Genomic DNA, 21,698 nt, shown 5'->3' on the forward strand with positions numbered 1-21,698 from the left:
GCAGCCTGTGATGACAAACCAGACGTCCACGGTCACTGCAGCAACTTTCAATTCAATTCAATTTTATTTATATAGCGCCAATTCATGAAACGTGTCATCTCAAGGCACTTTACAAAGTCAAATTCAATCATATTATACCAACTATCAACATATCAACTCAGTCTGCCTTCAATGAGTTGCATTAACATGGTGTTAATAGGAATTGAACCCATGTTTACTGGCATTAATCTTTCCTCATGTCTGTTGTGTTTTGCTTATTAAACAGATGCACACAGAAAATTAAATTGTCCTTTTAGAGCATAAAAACTCCCAAAATGATCCCAAAAGTCATAATTTTATCATAATGTCCATAATAGCTCCATGAGACTCCCTGAAACCAAAAGCTGGTGGACTCTGCAGAGGCAGAACATGGAGGACAAAGGCACAACCCGCCTGAGGACTGACTGTGGATGTCTGGTTCTACGTAGAGAACGCATAGAACCCCTCACAGAGGCAGGAAGTGGAGGTTGCAGCCTGGCAGCTAAAAACGGAGGGAGGTTTTCAGGACTGTATCCAATTATTCTGTCATGTCAGCGAGTACTGGGGCTGTTTCTTGCAGTCTGGAGATGATGAGAGAGAAAATCGTTTCTATGAGCGTTATGGGAACTAGAACCGGTGTAGGTACCAGATCTGCTCGGGGGCCGGCGCCTTCTGATGACATCACTATACATGATTGGTTTAACGTTTGCACAATAACGCAAAACATTGTGATTGGTCTGGACAACTTACTAAAGTAATTATAGCGGGGTGTAGGTTTTATTCTAGAGCGGGATTGCGGTTTGTAAACGGACAATTTTACGAAGAAATTCTCCGTGGTCCCTGCGCCTCCTGATGACGTCACATTATGGCAACGCCACTCAAACAAACTACATTGAGCCCGCGGTCTGTATTAGTAACGAATCAATTTTATTTAGTTAATTTAGCGGTTTCTTTTTTCTCAAAAGCTTCAGGCTTAAAGATGAAGATGGAATATGTGAAATCTTAGCAATTCAGAATAATCAACCCACTTTAATTGATAAAAATGAGGTAAAATATTTAGGTATAATGATTAACATAAGGACCACACTGAAAATGACAGAACAAATATTCAAGCCATTTTACAAAAAAAATCAACAAATAATTAATACATTTTTGGAAGAATATTGTCACAATTTCATCTGGAATAATAAAAAAATTGTGATCAGAAAGAACAACATAGTAATATCAGTAGAAAAAGTAGGAATAAACGTTATTGATTTTAAAGTGATGAATGCCGTGATAAAATTATATTGGCTGCAGACTTTTATTAAAAATTAAAAGAGTTTATGGTTTAGTCTCCCTTCACAACTTGTTTTTTTTTTAAATTGGAGGAAGGAAATTTCTCTTAAGATGTAAAATTACCGATTAATTTGTCAGACTACCACAGAAGCATTCGAAAATGATGTTAAAAGTTTTCATGCCTCGATTAAGTTACTGGAAAATAACCGTAAATTAACAAAATAAAATTGATTTGTAACAAATGGAGACCGCGGGTGTAATGTAGTTTTTTTGAGGGGAGTTGCCATATTTGACGTCATCGGGAAGCGCAGGCCCCCCGAGCCGATCTGACCACCCGAGTCGATCTGGTACCTACACCTGCTGATCCGTCATGTGGGAAATGTTCGTCAGATCTTACTCAGCAAACAGGTTACCATCTCCTCTTTAGCGCATTAACTCTATTACACAACACCAAAAACCACCTCAAGTGAGCATAAAAAAATGTTTGCAAAATGTAGGAACTGATTTTAAAGTTTGCCGTTTCGTTCAGCCTTTTCTAATGTGTTATTTCAAAGTGAGCATAAAAACATATTGATGGAAGTACAGCTTGGGTTAAAAAATACTTTTGGAAAACCAAATTACCCAATTCCACCATATTCCAGGGTTCTGGACCTTAGCCCGGTTTTCCTCTCTGGTCTCAGCTTGGATCCACCAACGCCGCAGGATGATGAAGGATCTCTAAGAACTCCAGGAACTGATGAACCATCTCAGGAGAAAGCCTGCATGAGTTAAACCTGATGTTGGTGTGTCTGTCAGTTCGCCACAGATTCATCTCAGGAGACTTAATGGATCCAACAGTTAGTTTTATTAGAAATCAGCGGCACCAGTTGATTGGACAGGTGAACGTAAGTTAACACATGATCCATTTCAGTTAGTTTGTTATAAAACAACAGCCTCTACCGACCCAGGACAGCGACGGTGGGTCACTGGTTCTGACCCGAACTGGTTCTAGGAGGACGAACCTCCATGAGCTTAGAAACAGCAGCGCTCCACCTGCAGGTTGCTCAGAGCCTCCATAACCGATAAAGACTCCTGGACAGGTGTGGAAACGTCTTCAGAAGAACTGAGAGAAAGTCCTGCTGCCTCTGATTTAAAGCTGTCTGCCGGATAACTGAGAAAAAAAAATAACTTTCTATGAGACTTTCTAAAACCATTTGTCTCACGGTCACAGCCTCAAAGCTTCTGGTTCTTCTTCAGGTCCTTTAAACAAACTGGGTCCTGTTACTGAGTTTAGTACCAGACTACAACAAAGGGTTGGACACATGAGGCCAGACTCAGTAATGTTAATAGATTAGGTCTTAAAGCCGACAATAACCAGCAGTTTGATGTTTGGGGATCCACTCTTCATGGTTACACTTCTGTAAATCATAGCAAGTTACTCATTAAACTCCAAACATCTGATTTTTAACTGGACATTCAAATGAAGAGTTGTTTATTTATTCTTCTTCAAACCCTCAGTTCCCATGATGCAGCTGGCTAAATGTCCCTTTGATCAGTTTTCTGAACGGTGATGACCAGCCAATCACAGACTCTGATCAGTCCGACTGAACCAGCCACTGTTTGACCCCCCCAACACAACTAGCTGCCAGATCTACTCTGATTGGACACCTCCAAGGCTGTGGCTGTCTTGTGATTGGCCAGTTGGGCATAGAGGCGGGACTTGAGGAATCGTGGGTAACTGTCGGCCTCCATCAGGCTGAAGATCTGATCCTGGGCCAGCTGGAAGGAGGTGGGGTTAACATCGAAGTTCAGGCTATGATTGGTTGAGTCCCTGACAAATGAGTCCACATTGACCTGGAGACAGAATCGTTGAGTCACATGACCGTTTATTGGACCAATCAGAGATGTGCTAGCAGGAAGTGTTACCTGTCGCGCTGCAGACGTAGCCATAAACTCGTTGTAGATCTTCTTAGCTTGGGCGGCCATCTTGCTAAAGGGCCGTATCCTCTTGAATTTCTCAGCTGCCAACCAGAAGTCCAGGTTCTCCTCGCTGAACTCCGACCTCAGAAAGTGACGGAACACCGCCACACCATCTGTCCAATGAGAACGAGAGACCGAACGAATGAGGACTGGCTCTCCCATTGCCTGCTGATTGGTCCGAAGAAACAGGAAGTCTTACACTGATTGGACAGCAGAGCGTCCAGACTCTCTGCCCACCTCTGAACCTCCCACACAGACGGTCTGAAAGACAAAGCAAAGGCACGTCGAACCCCTCACTGACTCCAGAACCAGACCAGGAACCAAACAAAACCAAAACAAAAGAACAAGCAGAACTTGACAGGAACTTGAGAGAACCAATCAGAAACCAGTTATAACCCACCTGTTGTTTCTCAGTGCTTTCTCTAAACTGTTGCCATGAATACCAGATGAACTTTTCCTTTTCCGTAGAAACGCCAAGCGACTCTGAAGGTCTGCAGCTCTGAAGAGAAAAAAAGACAAAGAAACAAAGAGACATTAAAGCAAAAAGGATGAATGAAAAAAAGAAAGCTGAATGCGACCGATAGAGCAGTTTCTGACTTACAAACTCTTGGCTTTTTTCTTCTTCACCTTAAAGCTCCTGGATTTTCCACGCTGGAGAATAAAACAGAGGAACTAAATTAGTCTAACCTGGTGTGTAGTGGTTGTCCTGGTCCCTTTACTTTGAACAAACACGCACATTCAGGTTTTCAGTCAAAGATCTGGTTTAGTTATTGAAGACGTTGATCCCAACCAACTGAGATGGATCCTGTGTTAAATCACTTGGACATGTGAGCAAATGTCTGACTCTTTGAAATCCTCTGTGCTCTGACTGACCTACCAACATAAAACCCTTTCGGGCATTTTCTGACATTCAGTTCTCAGAAAACCTTTTCATCGGTTCTTTGGGTTCTTTCTTCTGATTGCTTGAGAGGTGCTATTTTAATTTTAATTTGGAACCATAATATGCCCTTGGAATGCTGGAGATAGGCACCAGCAACCCCCGCGACCCCATGAGGGAACAAGCGGGTCAGAAGATGGATGGATGGATGGATGAATATGCCCTCGATCAAGTTTGGTTTTCCAACAGTGTTACAAAAATAAGTAACATTTTCTTAAACTGAGTGTTTCTGTCCTTGATTTGAGCAGGTAAATAAGATGATCTGCCAATCGAATAAGATTTTTGCACCTAAAATTGGAACAACTCATCTCCATCATCTTATTTCAAGTGCAGGATGTCTAATTATCTTATTTTAGGGGTCAAAATACTCATTCCATTGGCAGATAATATTATTTACCTGCTCAAATCAAGGACAAAAACACAAATTTTAAGAACATTTGACTTAAATATAGATCCGTTTTTGCAGTGCAGCTGAATGACAATGAAGTGGAAGTCTCTAATTATCAGCGTGGTTTCACACAGATGTTGGACCGTGAACCTGGTCAAAACTTCTAGTTCTGGTCTCTACCTTGGAGCCGTTGAGCAGCAGCAACATGTGGTGCAGAGACATCCCCTCCTTGGTCAGTTGTTCCCTCAGAGTCTCAGGGGAGGGGGGGCAAGGCGGAGGGCCTAAGGCGAGGCTTAGGTCAAAGGTCGACGTACGTGTAAGGCGATGGATGGTACTGTCAGACAGGAAGCGCGGCGATCGAGGTTCCTTTAACAGGGAACCTTCTGAGAGCGAGCGCCGCAGAGCTGAAATGGAGCAACAAAAACGGGATTCAATTTATTCACCAAACACCAAGAATATAATGATCCAATCAATGAGCCGATCAATCAGCAACGGATCACCTAGGTAGTTCATGAGCTGAACTGATTGATCTGGTTACAAAACTAATGTCTGGATATTTCTGTCATGTACCGTGTTGTCTGGTTCTAGAGCCGGTTCTGCCCTCAGACGTCTATGTTCACACAAGGTTGGTCAGATAGATTTTTTTTTCAGATTTATTACTGTCACAGATTAATCTGCATTTCACGCCGATATGAGGCAGACCAGGTGGTAAGACATTCAGATTCGTGTGGATATTTTAGACGTTTCCTTCTGATCCATTCCTGAAGGGAAATTCTATAACCAGTTTGGTTAACAACCAGAACAAGTGGACCTCAGTTCTTGTAGTTGAAGACGTTTCACTCTTCATCCAAATAGCTTTCTCAGTTCATGGTGACATGGTGGGCCAGATGCTGAGTTCTGATGGCACCAAGGTTTTGTTCTGGTGGTGGTGGGGGGGAGTCAAACTAAAGGCCCGTTTACACTACACTTTTTTAACAGAGCCGAGCCGAGACCAGTCCGAGCTTCGATCAGTTAACCAAGCCGAGACAACCGTTTACACACCACACTATCCAGGTTCCTTGGTTGCTCCTCGCCTCCTAGTGACGATCTGCGGTACTGCTGCTCTCTGGGATTGAAGGCGGGACTGAGCAAATCAAAATGGCGGCACCCGTAACATTCAGGATGTTATGGTTAGACAGAGTCGACTTTTGGGACGTGGATAAGACAAACGAACGTCTAATAAGGATTTACAGACGCAGGAAACAACGACAGACGCTGAGGTTCATCACACTGCTAAGCAGAATCATCTGTGGAAACCATGTGGCACGGTAAGGAAGCTAGTATTATTATGAATGTCTGAAATTTGTCTGAATGGAGTGTGAATCGGGACGTGCAGCCAGACACGCCGGAAAACCCGCTTACAGTCAGCTGACTGTAAGGGGATGACGCGGTCTGCTCATGCGCTCTTTATCAGATCTAACCGAGCCAGAAAAAAAAAAACAGGCCGAGACCACACCAGGAACTGGTCTGCACTTAGCGCGGTCCGGTTATGTTTAGCGCGGTCCGGTTCAGTCTGCTGACCGTTTACACACAACAGTTATCTCGGTTACCGAGCTCGGACTGGTCTCGGCTCCGTTAAAAAAGTGTAGTGTAAACGGGCCTTATAGGTCCTGATGTCTGTGGGTTCCTGTAAACCTCAATGTTGACGCTTCCATCAGTGTCACCAATTGTGGACAATCTCTACATGGAGGAGGGGGAAAAGAAGCACTGAAGCTCCTCCAAAGGAACACCCCCAAGCCACTGGTTCAGGTATGTGGATGCTACCTGGGTCAGAACCCAAGCAAAGGATGCAGGAGCTAGCAACGCCAACTCTACAGACAACATAAAGTCCAACAGAGAGGATGCAAGCGGTAACAATCTGCCTTCTTTGGGACAGTTTGATGCATATGGATGGAGACTAAAGCCTCAACAGTGAAGTTTACAGGAAACCAACGCACACAGATCAGAGCAGAACAGAGACTCTGCTAAAATGTGGAATCATCCACATTTGGACCATCTACATTAGGGATAAACTATAGTCTCTGTTGTTCATGCTACTAATGAAAAATCTCCATTCTGGATCAGATAGTCAGTTCAGTTCTATTTTTTTTCTCTAGCTCCAGTTCCCAATATAACATCTCAACGCTCTTTCTAAAGTCAGATTCCATCAAATCCTCCAGGTTGGTCAGAAAGTTTCCTCTCTAAGGAAACCCAGCAGGTTGCATCAAGTCTCTCCAAGCAGCATTCACTCCTCCTGAAAGAGCGTAGAGCCACAGTGGACAGTCGTCTGCATTGTTGATGGCTTTGCAGCAATCCCTCATACTGAGCATGCATGAAGCGACAGTGGAGAGGAAAACTCCCCCTTTAACAGGGAGGAGAACCTCCAGCAGAACCAGAACCAGGCTCAGTGTGAACGCTCATCTTCCTCGACCCACTGGGGCTTAGAGAAGACAGAGCAGAGACACAGAAAGCACAGAAGCTCACATTGACCCAGGAGTACTTTCTATGTTAGATGGTAATAGATGATCTGCCTCCCCTGATGATGTCACAGCCCCAGGCTTTGGTTTCCAGCCCAGAAGTGTGAAAGAACGTGACTGAACCAGCAGAACCATGAGGTCCAAACCCACTTTTAGCTCTTTCTCCACTAGAACCGAAGGGATCCTGCAGCTTCTTCAGCAGAACTGACCTGCAGGTCTGCGGCTGAACTCCTCTTCATCTTCCTCCTCTGTACTCTCCTCCTCCTCTTCATCGTTCATGTTAAAAGGGTGGGGGCTGAGCAGGAGGCCTCGGGGAACCAACCCCCCCACGCTCTCTGATGTCTCAGAGGAACTCTCCCCCTCCCCTTGCTGCCGCTCCTCCTCCTGTCTCCTCTTCACCTTCTCCTCCTCTGTGTCATCTCTCTGCTTCCAGACTGGACTCTTCAGAGTAGAAGAGGAGGACGGGGGAGGAGAAATGTACTGAGGTGGAGCGGGGACCATCCTCGGGGGAGGGGAAGAGGAGCTGATTGGAAAGATGGAGGTGAAGGGAGGTGGAGGAACCACTGAGGAGAGTGTGGTTCTGTGGGAGTAAGGAGAGGGGGAGGGAGGTCTGCGGGGGTCAGAGAGAGAGGAGTAAGGAGAGGGGGGACGACAAAGGATGTCAGACTGATTGAGAGCGAGGAGGCCGAAATCTGAGGGGAGGTCTGAGAACTGTGGGAAGGAGATGAGGAGAAGATTATTCCCAAACAGAAACTGTCCAAAGTTACCAAGAAGTTATTTTTTATTTGATTTGGCGCCTCCTGCAGGAGGCTGTGGAACTGGTTCCCAGCTTCAGAGAGATGGGCTCCATCCGAATCCCCGTAATAACAGCTCCTGCTCCTATCTCCTAGCTCCTGCCCCTAACTCCTAGCTCCTAACTCCTAGCTCCTAACTCCTATCTCCTAACTCCTAGCTCCTGCTCCTAGCTCCTTACTCCTACTCCCAACTCATATCTCCTCTCCCCTAGCTCCTAGCTCATATCTCCTAGCCCCTAGCTCCTAACGCCTAGCTCATATCTTCTAGCCCCTAGTTCCTAACTCCTAGCCCCTAGCTCCTACCTCCTACCTCCTAAATCCTAGCTCCTAACTCCTAACTCCTAGCCCCTAGCTCCTAACTCCTCTCCCCTAGCGCCTAGCTCCTAACTCCTATCTCCTACCTCCTAACTCCTAGCCCCTAGCTCCAAGCTCTACAAAGAGCCGCCTCTGCTCTTGGACATTTTTGGTCTGACACATCATGTCACGCAAAGGGTTGTTAGTACTTGTAAGGCACGTCGTGAGGTTCCTAGGCTAAACTAGCCTAGCATCCAGGCTCCTTTTCCTGCCTCCTTCCTTATTTACTCCACTATTCAGACACTCTGATGGAGACGCTGACGGACTTCTGCTCCGGCTGAAGAGTCCTGGCTTTAAAAGGGGATTCTGATGGAGCCCTGGATAAACCTGAATTGGGCTTTTGTTCTGAGAAACCATTTCATGCTGACTCCACTGATGCAGCCGTCGGCACAAACAGAACCTCACCTGAGAGGGGAGCTGTGTCTCCATGGTAACCAGGTGGGGCTGTTTGTTGTCCTGGAGACAGAGGCTGACCCGGACCTTCTGCTCGATGCTGAAAGCCTCTAAACTGAAGAGGTAGCGCCAGCAGCTGCCAGAGTTTTGCAGGAAATAGATGTAAAGCGGTTCTGATGGAACTGAAACCGGAAGATAGAAAGAATGACTTCCTGCTGTCTGATTGGTTGATGAGGATCAGCACTTCATGTAATTGGGGAGGTTCAGGTTCGGCTTAACCACCTGCAGCAGTTTCTGCTGGAGGTTGCTAAGCTCTGTGTGGTTCTACTAACACCATGCAGTACACAACATGTTCAGTACTTCAGAACCTTCTCTGAGCTGCAGTGTGTTCAGGTACAGCGGGCTCTGCAGGACATTACAGCGTCCAGCTTCCTCCTCTCTGGTGATCAGAAGCAGGTCGCTGTAGATCAGCACGGTCACCTGAAACATGAAACAAAGAGTCTCAGAGACCAGCAGCTGACTCACATCCAGGATCTCCCAATGGTTCAGGAGCTCCTTTGTCTGAGGGACTAACCAACATGTGGGGAAACACTCCAGTGACGTATAACTGCAGCGCTGTGTGGGCGTTGCTACAGGCCGGGTCTGCTGCTGGCTGTGCCTGCAGTTATGCCCTTCTCAAACACTCAGGCATTAGGTCAGATGGATCGTTCTGGTACCACCACATTCTGCTAAAAGGTTCAGTGGGACTTTCAAATCTCTGTAACACTTTATTTGAAGGGGTGTACATAAGACTGACATTACACTGTCATAAACATGACATAACACCTGTTATGAACATAAATGACTCTTTATGAATGTTTAGGACTGTTGTCATTAATTGTCATTCGGTAAATTATGACACTATTAAAGCAAAGTTGACATTGTTTAAAATGTCTTTGTTATGACAAGCCCTTAACTTAACAAAACCCAAGTCAAGCCCTTAATTTAACCTAATCCCATATGAAGCCCTTAATTTAACCTAATCTCAAATCAAGCCCTTAATTTACCCTAATCCCAAATCAAGCCCTGAATTTAACCTAATCCCAAATCAAGCCCCAAACTTAACCTTGTCTCTGTTAATGTCAAGTTGTCATAACAAAGACATTTTAAACAATGTCAACTTTGCTTTAATAGTGTCATAATTTACCAAATGACAATTAATGACAACAGCCCTAAACATTCATAAAGAGTCATTTATGTTCATAACAGGTGTTATGTCATGTTTATGACAGTGTAATGTCAGTCTTATGTACACCCCTTCAAATAAAGTGTAACCCATTTCTCTATGGAGCTAAACCAAGGGACAGCTTGCAATGACACCGGAAAAGAGATTTGGCATTGTAAAATCAAACATTGAAAAATTAGACATTGAAAAGTTTACATCGTAGAAAGTACAAACTTATGATGATTTTCTCATTTTATGCTGCTGCTTTTATCAATGAGATGTTTTCAGTGTCTCTGCAGAGCTCCTTCAGCTATGACATCACTGCAGGCTGGCACTAGTTTGCCGTCGGGGGCGTGGCTAAACTGAAGGCCCCTTCGTGGACCCTCCGTTTTTCTGGTACTCATCCTCTACTTCAATTCAAATCAATTTACTTTAATTGATATAGCGCCAATTCATGAAACATGTCATCTCAAGGCACTTTACAAAGTCAAATTCAATCATATTATACAGATTGGTCAAAAATTTCACACATAAAGGAACCAGTTGATTACATCAAGTCTCTCCAAGCAGCATTCAGTCCTCCTGAAAGAGCGTAGAGCCACAGGGACAGTCGTCTGCATTGTTGATGGCTTTGCAGCAATCCCTCATACTGAGCATGCATGAAGCGACAGTGGAGAGGAAAACGCCCTTTTAACAGGGAGGAGAACCTCCAGCAGAACCAGAACCAGGCTCAGTATGAACAGTCATCTGCCTCGACCCACTGGGGCTTAGAGAAGACAGAGCAGAGACACAACAAGAGACTAACAAGCACAGAAAGGTCTGGTCAAGTACCGCTGCTCGACCACAAGAAAAGGTGTAATTTTCATTTATATTATCTTCATTAGCTTATACAGCGAATGCTTGTAGTGACAAATGTCTTTTCAATGAGCTGTCACTGCTTTAGCTCCATATTTTTTTGACTCCTGGAAGTGAAAAGCTGAAGATTCCCAGAAACAACACCGTGTTAGCAGGAAGGTCCTGAACAGCTGTCTGAGGGACACCAGGCGGTACCCAAACAGCCCAGGTCGGGTTCAGAATGGACGGTATGAATCGGGTTCTACACGGAAAGCCTGATCAGGTTCTGCATGTGCAGCATGGATCAGGTTCTATAGGGAGAATGCTGATTTGGTTCTGTACGGACATCATGGAGTTACACAAACAGTAATGGGATCAAATCTGGAATACACAGCACCTCGAGGTTCTGAACAGACAGTGCTGATCATGATCTGAACCTAGATGAATCAGGTTCTAGACGGACAGTGTCAATAAGGTGCAGGGAAATCTTTCTCGGTTCGTTCCAGAACCATCAGACCAGTTCCTTCAGTTTTTATGAGAACTGACGAAGGTTTTTATAACTGGAGACGGTACCAGAACAGGTTCCTGATACCTTGGAAGGAAGCAGGTCAGCCTGGTGTAGGATCATTTCCTCAGACATCTGCAGGATTCTGTCCGGGCTGCAGAGGTCCAGAGGCTGAAAACAACACAAATGCATTCAAATATTATGGTTTTGGAACTCAGAACCAGGACAACCACTGCTTTCAAAGTTCATCACAGAAGATTTGTGGGTCACACAGACTGATACCAGGTGATAGAAGCAATTGGATTTTACTTGTTCTGCTGCTCAGACCAGGGTTCTAACTAACCTGAGCTAGCCCTACCTTTAGAGTGGATCAGGTAAATGGTTCTGACCTGGACAAAGATGGGGAAAATGAGAGTTTTGGGTGGAAGGGAGGCACAGTTTCCATATCTGGACCGTGGAAGATGGGACTGAACAATGGTACAGTTCTGGTAGTTTCCATGGTTGCCAGGTGGACCCGGTACCGTGGTTCTGGGCTGTGACACAGGCAGAGTGGAGGAGTGGCTGGCGATGGTTTCCTGAGACATCCCAGTTGGAGTGTTATGGAGGAGGTTTTGACCTCTGCTAGGATGAGTCTGGTAAAGACGACCTGGAGAACCAGAACCAGCTCCATCAGCTTTTAAACAATACAGTTATCAATACTCAGTATGGATCAGAGCTGGTTAGAGCAGACATACCAATGGTCCCATTTCTGTTGTAGTAAACCGGCTGCGGGAGCTGAAACAGAACCAAGAACATATTCTGGTCACAGCAGAACTTTTACAGCACTACAGATAAACCACCAGAACACAAGCATTTATTCGACTGGATCCAGACTCACCAAAATGGGAAATTATGGGACATGGAAGGGTTCTAAAAACACTTCAATCAAGAATCTTTATTGTCATTATGTGGACATATTGACATTTTGGTGAGACGTCGGCTCTGAATGCAACACCATGTTATGCCATCAAGAGATGAGGAAAGATCAGTTGTAAGCAAAGTAATTTGACTTTTATGGGCACCAAGGAACTGCCCCCACCCTCAGCACCCTTTCACCCAATCAGCTTTCACCCAATCAACCTTCACCCAATCAGCCTTCACCCAATCAGCCTTCATCCAACCGGCCTTCACCCAACCAGCCTTCACCCAACCAGCCTTCACCCAACCAGCCTTCACCCAATCAGCCTTCACCCAATCAGCTTTCACCCAACCAGCCTTCACCCAATCAGCCTTCACCCAATCAGCCTTCACCCAATCAGCTTTCACCCAACCAGCCTTCATCCAATCAGCCTTCATCCAATCGGCCTTCATCCAATCGGCCTTTACCCAATGGGCCTTTACCCAATCGGCCTTCACCCAAATCAGCTTTCACCCAACCAACCTTCATCCAATCGGCCTTCATCCAATCGGCCTTCACCCAATCAGCCTTCATCCAATCAGCCTCCATCCAATCAGCCTTCATCCAATCAGCTTTCATCCAATCAGCCTTCATCCAATCAGCCTTCACCCAATCAGCCTTCATCCAATCAGCCTTCATACTGCCTTTCAAACATAAGGTTTGTTTCATTTTGCTTCACCATCGTTCCATAATGCTATGAGCATTATTATCATCCTATTATTACCCCATTATTACCGCATTAATATGGAACATTAATGTTGATTTAATAGTGTTTTATATGACTTTAGTATTAACCCATTTAGTGGCCGATCGCTAAAGCGACCACCAGCTTCCCGGAGGAATAATCGCATTAATAAAATCAAGCGTCCTAAGTTACTGAGTTAACCTCTACTGAGGTGATTTTTCACTGTTTTCTGTTACATTTTCCAAATAATTATGTCACCGTATGTGCTGCGGAGCTGCTAAACAAGGTTCAGTTTACTGATTTTGTGAATACGTGATTTTTGCTTCTCACCAGGATTCTGCGGTCCAAGCTGAAGGATGCTGAAGCGGATAAGTGAAAATGTTCGATTGTAGGGTGTAGTAACCCACACAATTCATCGCACCATCCCCCAGCGTACCACGAAAATGGCCAAAGCCTTGCAGTTCCACTTTAGTTAGACCACAACTGAACAATTTTAATGTTTAAGGGCAGGATTTAAAAAGCATGACGTGTCTCCTTTAAGAGTTATTGCATAAGTTAATGGTTATCATCCAGTTTAATTGTTTCTGACTTATGGAAATGGTTTTGTTTCTGTTTAAGGTTGATAGCTCAAGGTAATGGCTCTTATTCAGTGTAGCATTTCTCTCTTGGGGTAACAGTTGTGACTTTGGGTAATGGTTGTGTTTGTGAGTAATGGTTCTGACTCAGTTTAACATCTCAGACCAGTGGTAATGGTCCTTGCTAAGGGTAACGGTACTGAGTCAAACGAATCCATCTTCTATTTTTTTGGAAATTGTAATCTATTTTCAATGTCAATGTCAAAATTATTTATATAGCACTTTAAAACAGGCATAGAACTGCACCAAAGTGCTTTACAAGAGTGACAACAACACAAATGAATAAAAACAAAGTATCAAACACTAGTTTAATTAAATGCCAAAGAATAAAAATAAGTTTTAAGAAGCAATTTAAAATGATCCAGGCTGTGGGCAGATCTAATTTGGAAAGGTAGATTGTTCCATAGAGAAGGAGCAACAGCAGAAAAAGCCCGATCTCCTTTCCTCTTAAGTCTGGTCCGAGGAACTGTTAGTAAAAGATGATTATTAGAACGTAGGGTTCTGGACACGGGCTGAAATTTTAAAAGTTCCAGAAGATAAGGGGGAGCTAATCCATTTAAAGCTTTATAAGTTAATAAGAGAATCTTAAAATCTATTTGATAAAAAACAGGCAGCCAATGTGTTTCCTTTAGAAAGCTGTTGCCCCGCCCACTATGACGCACCTGTCCTCCAGGGTTAATAGGTGACAGGATGATATAATTTTCTCCATTTGATGATGTCACTCTGGTGCCCTTTACAGATGAACACATCTCTTTATCTTCCATCTCCTCTTGGTCCTCCCTCCTGTCTCTCCACAGAGAACCCAGAACCCCCAGACCGGACCGGCGTCCTCGGCCCTGACCCCAGCTGTGGTTGTATTTGCTGTGGACCGGTTGGGAAAGTAGCTTGTTGGTTGTTATCTAGGAAACAGAAACATTCATCTGTGAGAATGCTGCAGCTAAATTCAAACCGACACCTGGCATACACACCTTGTTTATGTCAGTATGAACCAGGTTTGACACTCAGAGCAGTTCAGAGACTCACCGTAGTGTTAACCTGTGGGCGGAGTAAAGTTTCACACGTCGAGCTGAGCTGAGGTAAACCTCTCCAGACCACCAGAACGATCTGAGATGTACAGCTCCTGATTGAACACCAGAAGTTTTAGAACCAACCTTAAGCCACTCAGAATGGTTCTGAGAGAACAACGCTAGAGAAACGTACACAGGGAAGACTAATCACTGACTGCAGTCCGGGGTTACCTGATGGCCTGGGCGAGGTCAGCACATTTCCAGGTTTCTACAGGAAGCCCGTTGAGCTGAAGGACCAAGTCTCCCTGACAAAGTCCAGACTGATGAGCTGGACCTCCTACAAACACAAAAGAGGACCAACCAAATCAAGCTGGGTCAGCTTTCCACGTCTGATTGGTCAAAGTTTAACCCTGCTGTGGTAGGACACTCATCTTCAGACCAGTTTATTCAACTTTAACCAGTTTAAATCAATGCTGGAGGCATAAACCGTTTAAACCAGTTTACTTAAGGTTTTCACAAACCAGTTCAAAGCAATCTAACCAAGATTCACTCCTGTTTCAAACCGTCCGTCCGTCTTCTTCCGCTTATCCGGGGTCGGGTCGCGGGGGTAGCAGCTTCAGTAGGGAGGCCCAGACGTCCCTCTCCCCAGCCACTTGGGCCAGCTCCTCCGGAGGAATCCCAAGGCGTTCCCAGGCCAGCCGGGAGACATAGTCCCTCCAGTGTGTCCTGGGTCTTCCCCTGGGTCTCCTCCCGGTGGGACGTGCCCGGAACACCTCACCAGGGAGGCGTCCAGGAGGCATCCTGACCAGATGCCCGAGCCACCTCAACTGGCTCCTCTCGACGTGGAGGAGCAGCGGCTCTACTCTGAGTCCTCCCCGGATGACTGAGCTCCTCACCCTATCTCTAAGGGAGAGCCCAGACACACTACGGAGAAAACTCATGTCAGCCGCTTGTATCCGGGATCTCGTTCTTTCGGTCACGACCCAAAGCTCGTGACCATAGATGAGGGTACGTAGATCGACCGGTAAATCGAGAGCTTCGCCTTTTGGCTCAACTCTCTCTTCAACACAACGGATCGGTACAGCGCCCGCTTCACAGCAGACGCTGCACCAATCCGCCTGTCGATCTCCCGCTCCATCTTCCCCTCATTCGTGAACAAGACCCCAAGATACTTGAACTCCTCCACTAGGGGCAGCACATCCTCCCCAACCCGGAGAAGGCACTCTACCCTTTTCCGGTTCAAGACTATGGTCTCGGATTTGGAGGCACTGATTTTCATCCCGGCCGCTTCGCACTCGGCTGCGAACCGCTCCAGTGAGAGCTGTAGATCACGCCCTGATGAAGCCAATAGGACCACGTCATCCGCGAATAGCAGAGATGCAATCCTAAGGCCACCAAAACGGATCCCCTCAACACCTTGGCTGCGCCTAGAAATTCTGTCCATAAAAGTTATGAACAGAATCGGTGACAAAGGGCAACCTTGGCGGAGTCCAACTCTCACCGTAAACGAGTCCGACTTACTGCCGGCAATGCGGACCAGACTCTGACACCGGTCGTACAGAGACCTGACAGCCCTTATTAAAGGGTCCGGTACTCCATACTCCCGGAGTATGTCCCCCCACAGGATCCCCCGGGGGACACGGTCGAATGCCTTCTCCAGATCCACAAAGCACATGTAGACTGGTTGGGCAAACTCCCATGCCCCCTCAAGAATCCTGCTGAGGGTTTCAAACCACTTTAGTTAAATGTACATTTATCCAGGTTTGTGTTAGATCAGTTTCATTGTGATTTAAATACCAATTTATTTGCTTGAAGATCTGTTAAAAACTCAGATTTCCCAACTTTCAGTCCTAAGACGCCAGTTTATATCAGTTTACTAACAGCAGTGAGTCTGACAGAGAAACCTTGTCTGAGCTGGTTTCCAACATTTGTTCATATCTTTGTACTTTCAATGTTTATTTTCTTCCTGTAACACAGTAACCAGCTCCGTTCGCTTTGTGTTCTCATGGGAATGAAGGCAGAAGTTGACATTGTGTTACCACGTTATCACTGATTACCCAGATTAGAATGGTATGAAAATAGTCACAAATAAACAGGGAAAGTTAAATGGTTTATTTAGAATGATTTACTTTAATGCGTTTCACGGTTTTTAAAACACATGGAGCTAACAGACATAGCTCTCGTTAGCATTTTGAAACCAAGCGTTGCTGATGTGGATCGAGTGTGTTTTTACGGTTATAACAACCTTTATTTCCACAAGGGTTTTAAACACCGATGGGATTTTAAAGTTTGCGTTTTCCAGTCCGCTCTTACGACTAAATAGAACCTAAAGCTTTTTAAAATTAGCACTGAATGTCCGCTACCATAATGCTATTAGCTTCCCATCCTATTAACATTAGTTCTACCACTCGTTTCAAACATGAGATTTGTTTCGCTCCACCATCGTTCGATAGTGCTATGAACATTATTAAAGCATTAATAAGGAACATTAATGTTGATTTAATGGTGTTTTGTATAACTTTAGGATTAACCCATTTAGCGACTGATTGCGCCCCCTAGCTTCCCGGAGGAAGAATTGCATTAATAAGATCAATCATTCTAATTTATGGATTTTACTGAGTAAATTATTCTTTAAAATGTTATTTAATTAAATAATGTTTTATTTAACTCAGGATTTGCATTGTGAATGGGTTGAAACACATACCAAATGTTAAGCTGGAATGAGGTTAAGCTAATTTAACATCAATTCACATTCTTTAAGATAAACTTTGGTTCTTTAACTCAGATATGCAGTGAACCAGGATTCACTGAATTATTCTGATGATGATCAAACATTTTATTTTGTCTTTTGTTTCTTTTGTGTGTAAATAGTTCCTTAGCTTCTTTTTATCTTCTTTTTGCTTAGTAGTTTATTTACGTTTCACTAGCCTAGTAGAGAGGTTTTGTTGATTCTATAGTGATGTTCTCTGGATGTTCATTTTATTTCTGTTAATAAATTTTCTGTTAATAAATTTTTGAACTTGAAGAGGAGTTGTCACTCCTTTATTCTATATGTGTGCAGAGTTTGCTGTTAAAAGATCGCCAGTGCTCGAATTCATCCCTTTCAACTATTGTCCTGATATCAGCTGTTTGGGCTGATATTCACCAGACAATACCTAACAGTGTTATTTATTGAACAATAAATAACTTTAAACAGTGTGTAATAGCATAACACTTACCCAGATCTACAGCCTGGACTCTGACAGGACAATCCGAGCAGATTGTAAATCCAAACCCATCTTTCCCTCGAATGATACTGACCTGCAAGAAAAATTTCAAGTGGATCAGAACAGACTTCAGATTTGGCTTAAAAACCACAAACATCAATGATATGGTCCAGGATGTTTCTGCGTTGTTTCTACTGTTTTAGTATTCTGTCTTCAGGTCTGAGTGTCCTATCTTCTCCAGAGAGGATCTTTGGATGTTTCTCAGGAAACCCCTCTGTGAGGGGGAGGGAAGGCTACTGATTTGGTTCCTGCCAAATGCCTAGCACTTTAAAATGTACCAGGATCGAAAACATTTGATTGGTATGGACTCCTTAGCCAAAGGGGAATTACGTCAGCGTTCGCAATGATGAGTGCTGCCCTAATAGCGCAGTCCAGGAAAGAGGTAGGCATAAGGTGCCTGTAACCTGTACCTGGTGTCAGCCTTGTCTGTTTATTCATTTAATCATTCTTCATGCAACGTGCCTCTTCCCAATGCTCATCTGCACATTGGTCCAGGTCTCTACAACACAAACCTGACACGGGTTTTTTGAAGGACTGAACCATATATTAATTTAAAATGTAAAATACTTAACAGAACAGTGAGTCTATAACACCAGTTGGAGGTCTTTGAAACTTCTACAGTAAAAAAAAGCTAAATGTTTATAGTGAGTTCATCATTATTGGCAGCTGTTTGTTCACTGGTGAAGTTCTGGGAATGATTTCTATGGAGACACCACAGACCTGTTTCCAAATGGAAAATTGTCCCCAGATCAGGTGTTAATCAGAACCAGAGCTCTTTTAGGTGTTGAACTTATTGAATGTTTGCCTGCTCCGGTCAGAGCTGTGGTTCTGGTTTCAGCTCGTCTGGACCGCTGCTCTTCAGCACTTGTTGAGAAACATCTGTTTGTTTCAGGTCCTGTCCAGAGGCCCGTTTGGGTCTTGGTCTGTGAGCTGTTTCCATGACTCTGCAAACAGAGAGGAGCGACGGAAAGGTCGACTCATCATGGGACTTTTCTCTGCACAAAGGAAGTTAAATGTCCCTGAGTTTAGACTGACAGGCTCATATTAAATCCCATGCAGTGCCTGAGGAGACCACCACCATGGAGAAGGTATGCACACATCCCCAGAGCGGTCTGTAGGCCACGTTCAGGGTTCTGCTTCCTGGTCCTGGTTATTACTCGGCCCAAAAGGGAGAGGATCGTCAGACTCCAAAGCCTCAGGTCTGGGCCAGAAACAGTAGACCTATTACTGACCCATTATACGAGGAGAACCAGAACCTCCTGCTCTTTTCATCTTACAAAACTGAGATGTAGATGGTGGTTGATGGAGTCCAGTTCATGACACGTGGTTCCTGGTTCTGGTCCGAATCAGAACCAGACCTGTGATAGATCAGAATCTTTATATGAAGCCCGGGTGTGGTTCTGGTTCTGGTGTTTAAGCTGCCGAGGAACAAAGATCCTGTCCAAAAAAGGCTCTGACAGATGAGTATTTATTCATTGCAGGGTGAACCAGTTTCTCTAAACAGAACCTTTTCCTTAACCATGACCCGAGAACAGCCTCACACATGGGGCCTCAGAGTTTAAAGAGGTTCTTTTGTGGGGCGGGTCTGGACCATTCATCTAGCAGACAGAAAGCTGAGGGTGGTCATTGCGCCCCAGGACGCCTGCTGATCTGTCTAGAGATTTATAACGGTGCTGCCGACTGAGAACGGCTCAATGTGGTTCTAGTATGAAGTGCTTTCTGTGGTCGGTGTGACTAGCAACACTCCTTAGAGGTCCAGTCTAGTTAGCATCCTTAGGAGTTCTGCTCGGTCCACATTGTTCTCAGGAAATGGTAATTGTCAAAAAACAGACAAAACTGTTTTGCAGTTCTGAACTGCGGTTTTATCACTCTGCTGAGTTCTCCTACTGCTCTCCAATCTGCATTGTTTGTTGTTATTTCAGCTTTTAACTTTTTGTTCTCTGTCATTTTTCTCTTCATAGAAGGTACACCTGGTCTGGTGTTCTGTTAGCTGTGACATCATCAGGGGAGGCAGATCATCCTCTATTACCATCTACCATAGAAAGTACTCCTGGGTCAATGTGAGCTTCTGTGCTTTCTGTGTCTCTGCTCTGTCTTCTCTAAGCCCCAGTGGGTGGAGGCAGATGAGCGTTCACACTGAGCCTGGTTCTGGTTCTGCTGGAGGTTCTCCTCCCTGTTAAAGGGGAGTTTTTCTCTCCACTGTCGCTTCATGCATGCTCAGTATGAGGGATTGCTGCAAAGCTATCAACAATGCAGACGACTGTCCACTGTGGCTCTGCGCCACATGGATTAGTCTGGAAAAACTAATCCATGTTTATCTTTAGTCGAATTGATCACTGCAACGGTGTTTTCACATGTCTGCCTAAAAAGTGGATCAGACAGCTGCAGCTGATCCAGAACGCTGCTGCCCGCGTCCTCACTAAGACTAAGAAAGTAGAGCACATCACCCCAGTGCTAAAGTCCTTCCACTGGCTCCCTGTATCTCAGAGAATAGACTTTAAAATCCTTCTGTTAGTCTATAAATCCCTGAATGGCTTAGCACCTAAGTACATCACATACTTGTTATCAGTGCATCAACCCTTTTTTGTTTAAAATCAATTTTAAACAAAAACACATTTGTTTAAAATTGCCTTTGACTGTTCTAGTTAAACTGTTCTACTGTTTTTAATGTTCTTTTTTGTTTCTACATTCTATCCCTACTTGCTTTTATTCTGTTTTATTTTCCTATATTTTAATCATGTAAAGCACTTTGCATTGTCTCTGTACTGAATTGTGCTATATAAATAAATTTGCCTTGCCTTGCCTTACGCTCTTTCAGGAGGAGTGAATGCTGGTTAAAGAGAATTGATGCAACCTGCTGGGTTTCCTTAGAGAGGAAACTTTCTGACCAACCTGGAGGATCTGATGGAGTCTGACTTTGGAAAGAGCCTTGAGATGATATGATGTGAATTGGTGCTATATGAATAAAACTGAATTGAAAGCTATTGACTTTGAAGAGTCGTGTGAGAACGTCATTTCACAGCTGATAATACCCCCCCCCCCCACACACACACACACACACAGGCCACACAGCTGCTGTAAACACAAACCCGTTAAAAATTCATCACAAACCTAGAGAAGCTTTTACCAGGAAATACTAAAAACAGCGATGACATCACACTGAACAGCCAATCAGAGGAATGGATTATTTCCTGTTGTCTGACAGACATCCAGAACCCTAGTCAATCCAAATCTAACTCTTAAGTCAATGAGCGACCCCAACCTTTGGCAGGTTCTGTCCAATGCAGTCTCGACACAGACGGTGGATGGTGTGCATGGTCCGGATCAGCAGAACCACTTATCCATTTAATCCTGCCAAACCAGAACCAGGACTGATTCTTTCTTCAGATCAGAGTCAGAGATCCAAAGCGAGATGGGATTCTGCTATACATCCAATAGTCCAAACAAGATCCAAACAGGATAAGTCAGAACCAGCATAAACTCTTGATCCCACAGAACCAGAGCCAGAACGGTGCAGGTCCTTGTTTCTAGAGTCAAATCCAGGCTTGAAAAGAAGCAGCAGGTCAAGGTCCAAGATACAGTTGTGTCCAGGCTGAGGTGGTCAGTCAGAACCGGTGTGCCCAGCACCGAGGCTCAGATGAGGACTGGAAGTGTGTGTGTGGGAACCAGCAGCGGGAATAATAGCAGGAAGCAGACGCACACTGTGGGACACACTGAAACCCAAAAACAGAGGATGTGTCGCTGCGATAAGACACACACTTCCTGAACACAGCCTGAGCATCATCAACAACTCGGGACGTTCCCCGGACCCTGAGCCAGGTCCAAACTGGGCCCAAAACAAGTCTAGGACAGACACTTTCTAAACACACAGTGTGACGCTATGAGGATTATAACAAGAACCAGGTCCAACCTAAGTCCCTTAGAACAGGAAATCATAATCTTAACCAGGTCTAGACCGGGTCTGAAATGGGCTCTGACCGTTTTCAGTACCTGATGAGGTCCAAACTGG

The 21,698-nt window shown here is 44.7% G+C and overlaps 1 protein-coding gene across 1 annotated transcript in view; it reads right to left on the reverse strand.

Annotated features, from left to right (window-relative positions):
• Window positions 1–1,779: 1,779 nt before the first annotated feature.
• The window catches only part of LOC105917125 (regulator of G-protein signaling 3), a 30,520-nt gene continuing 10,601 nt past the window's right edge, over window positions 1,780–21,698 (reverse strand). Inside the window, exons 11-26 of the mRNA XM_036144242.1 lie at window positions 17,642–17,723; window positions 14,655–14,760; window positions 14,440–14,536; window positions 14,079–14,315; window positions 11,894–11,933; window positions 11,549–11,805; window positions 11,247–11,330; window positions 8,985–9,096; window positions 8,629–8,798; window positions 7,285–7,786; window positions 4,761–4,984; window positions 3,857–3,906; window positions 3,656–3,754; window positions 3,455–3,516; window positions 3,202–3,368; window positions 1,780–3,129 (exon numbers count right to left, since the gene is read on the reverse strand). Of these exons, the coding sequence (XP_036000135.1) occupies window positions 2,914–3,129; window positions 3,202–3,368; window positions 3,455–3,516; window positions 3,656–3,754; window positions 3,857–3,906; window positions 4,761–4,984; window positions 7,285–7,786; window positions 8,629–8,798; window positions 8,985–9,096; window positions 11,247–11,330; window positions 11,549–11,805; window positions 11,894–11,933; window positions 14,079–14,315; window positions 14,440–14,536; window positions 14,655–14,760; window positions 17,642–17,723 (2,505 nt within the window). The 3' untranslated portion in view covers window positions 1,780–2,913. The remainder of the gene's footprint in view (window positions 3,130–3,201; window positions 3,369–3,454; window positions 3,517–3,655; window positions 3,755–3,856; window positions 3,907–4,760; window positions 4,985–7,284; window positions 7,787–8,628; window positions 8,799–8,984; window positions 9,097–11,246; window positions 11,331–11,548; window positions 11,806–11,893; window positions 11,934–14,078; window positions 14,316–14,439; window positions 14,537–14,654; window positions 14,761–17,641; window positions 17,724–21,698) is intronic.

Source organism: Fundulus heteroclitus, chromosome 12 (genome assembly GCF_011125445.2).
Source record: "Fundulus heteroclitus isolate FHET01 chromosome 12, MU-UCD_Fhet_4.1, whole genome shotgun sequence".
Taxonomy (NCBI): Eukaryota; Metazoa; Chordata; class Actinopteri; order Cyprinodontiformes; family Fundulidae; genus Fundulus; species Fundulus heteroclitus.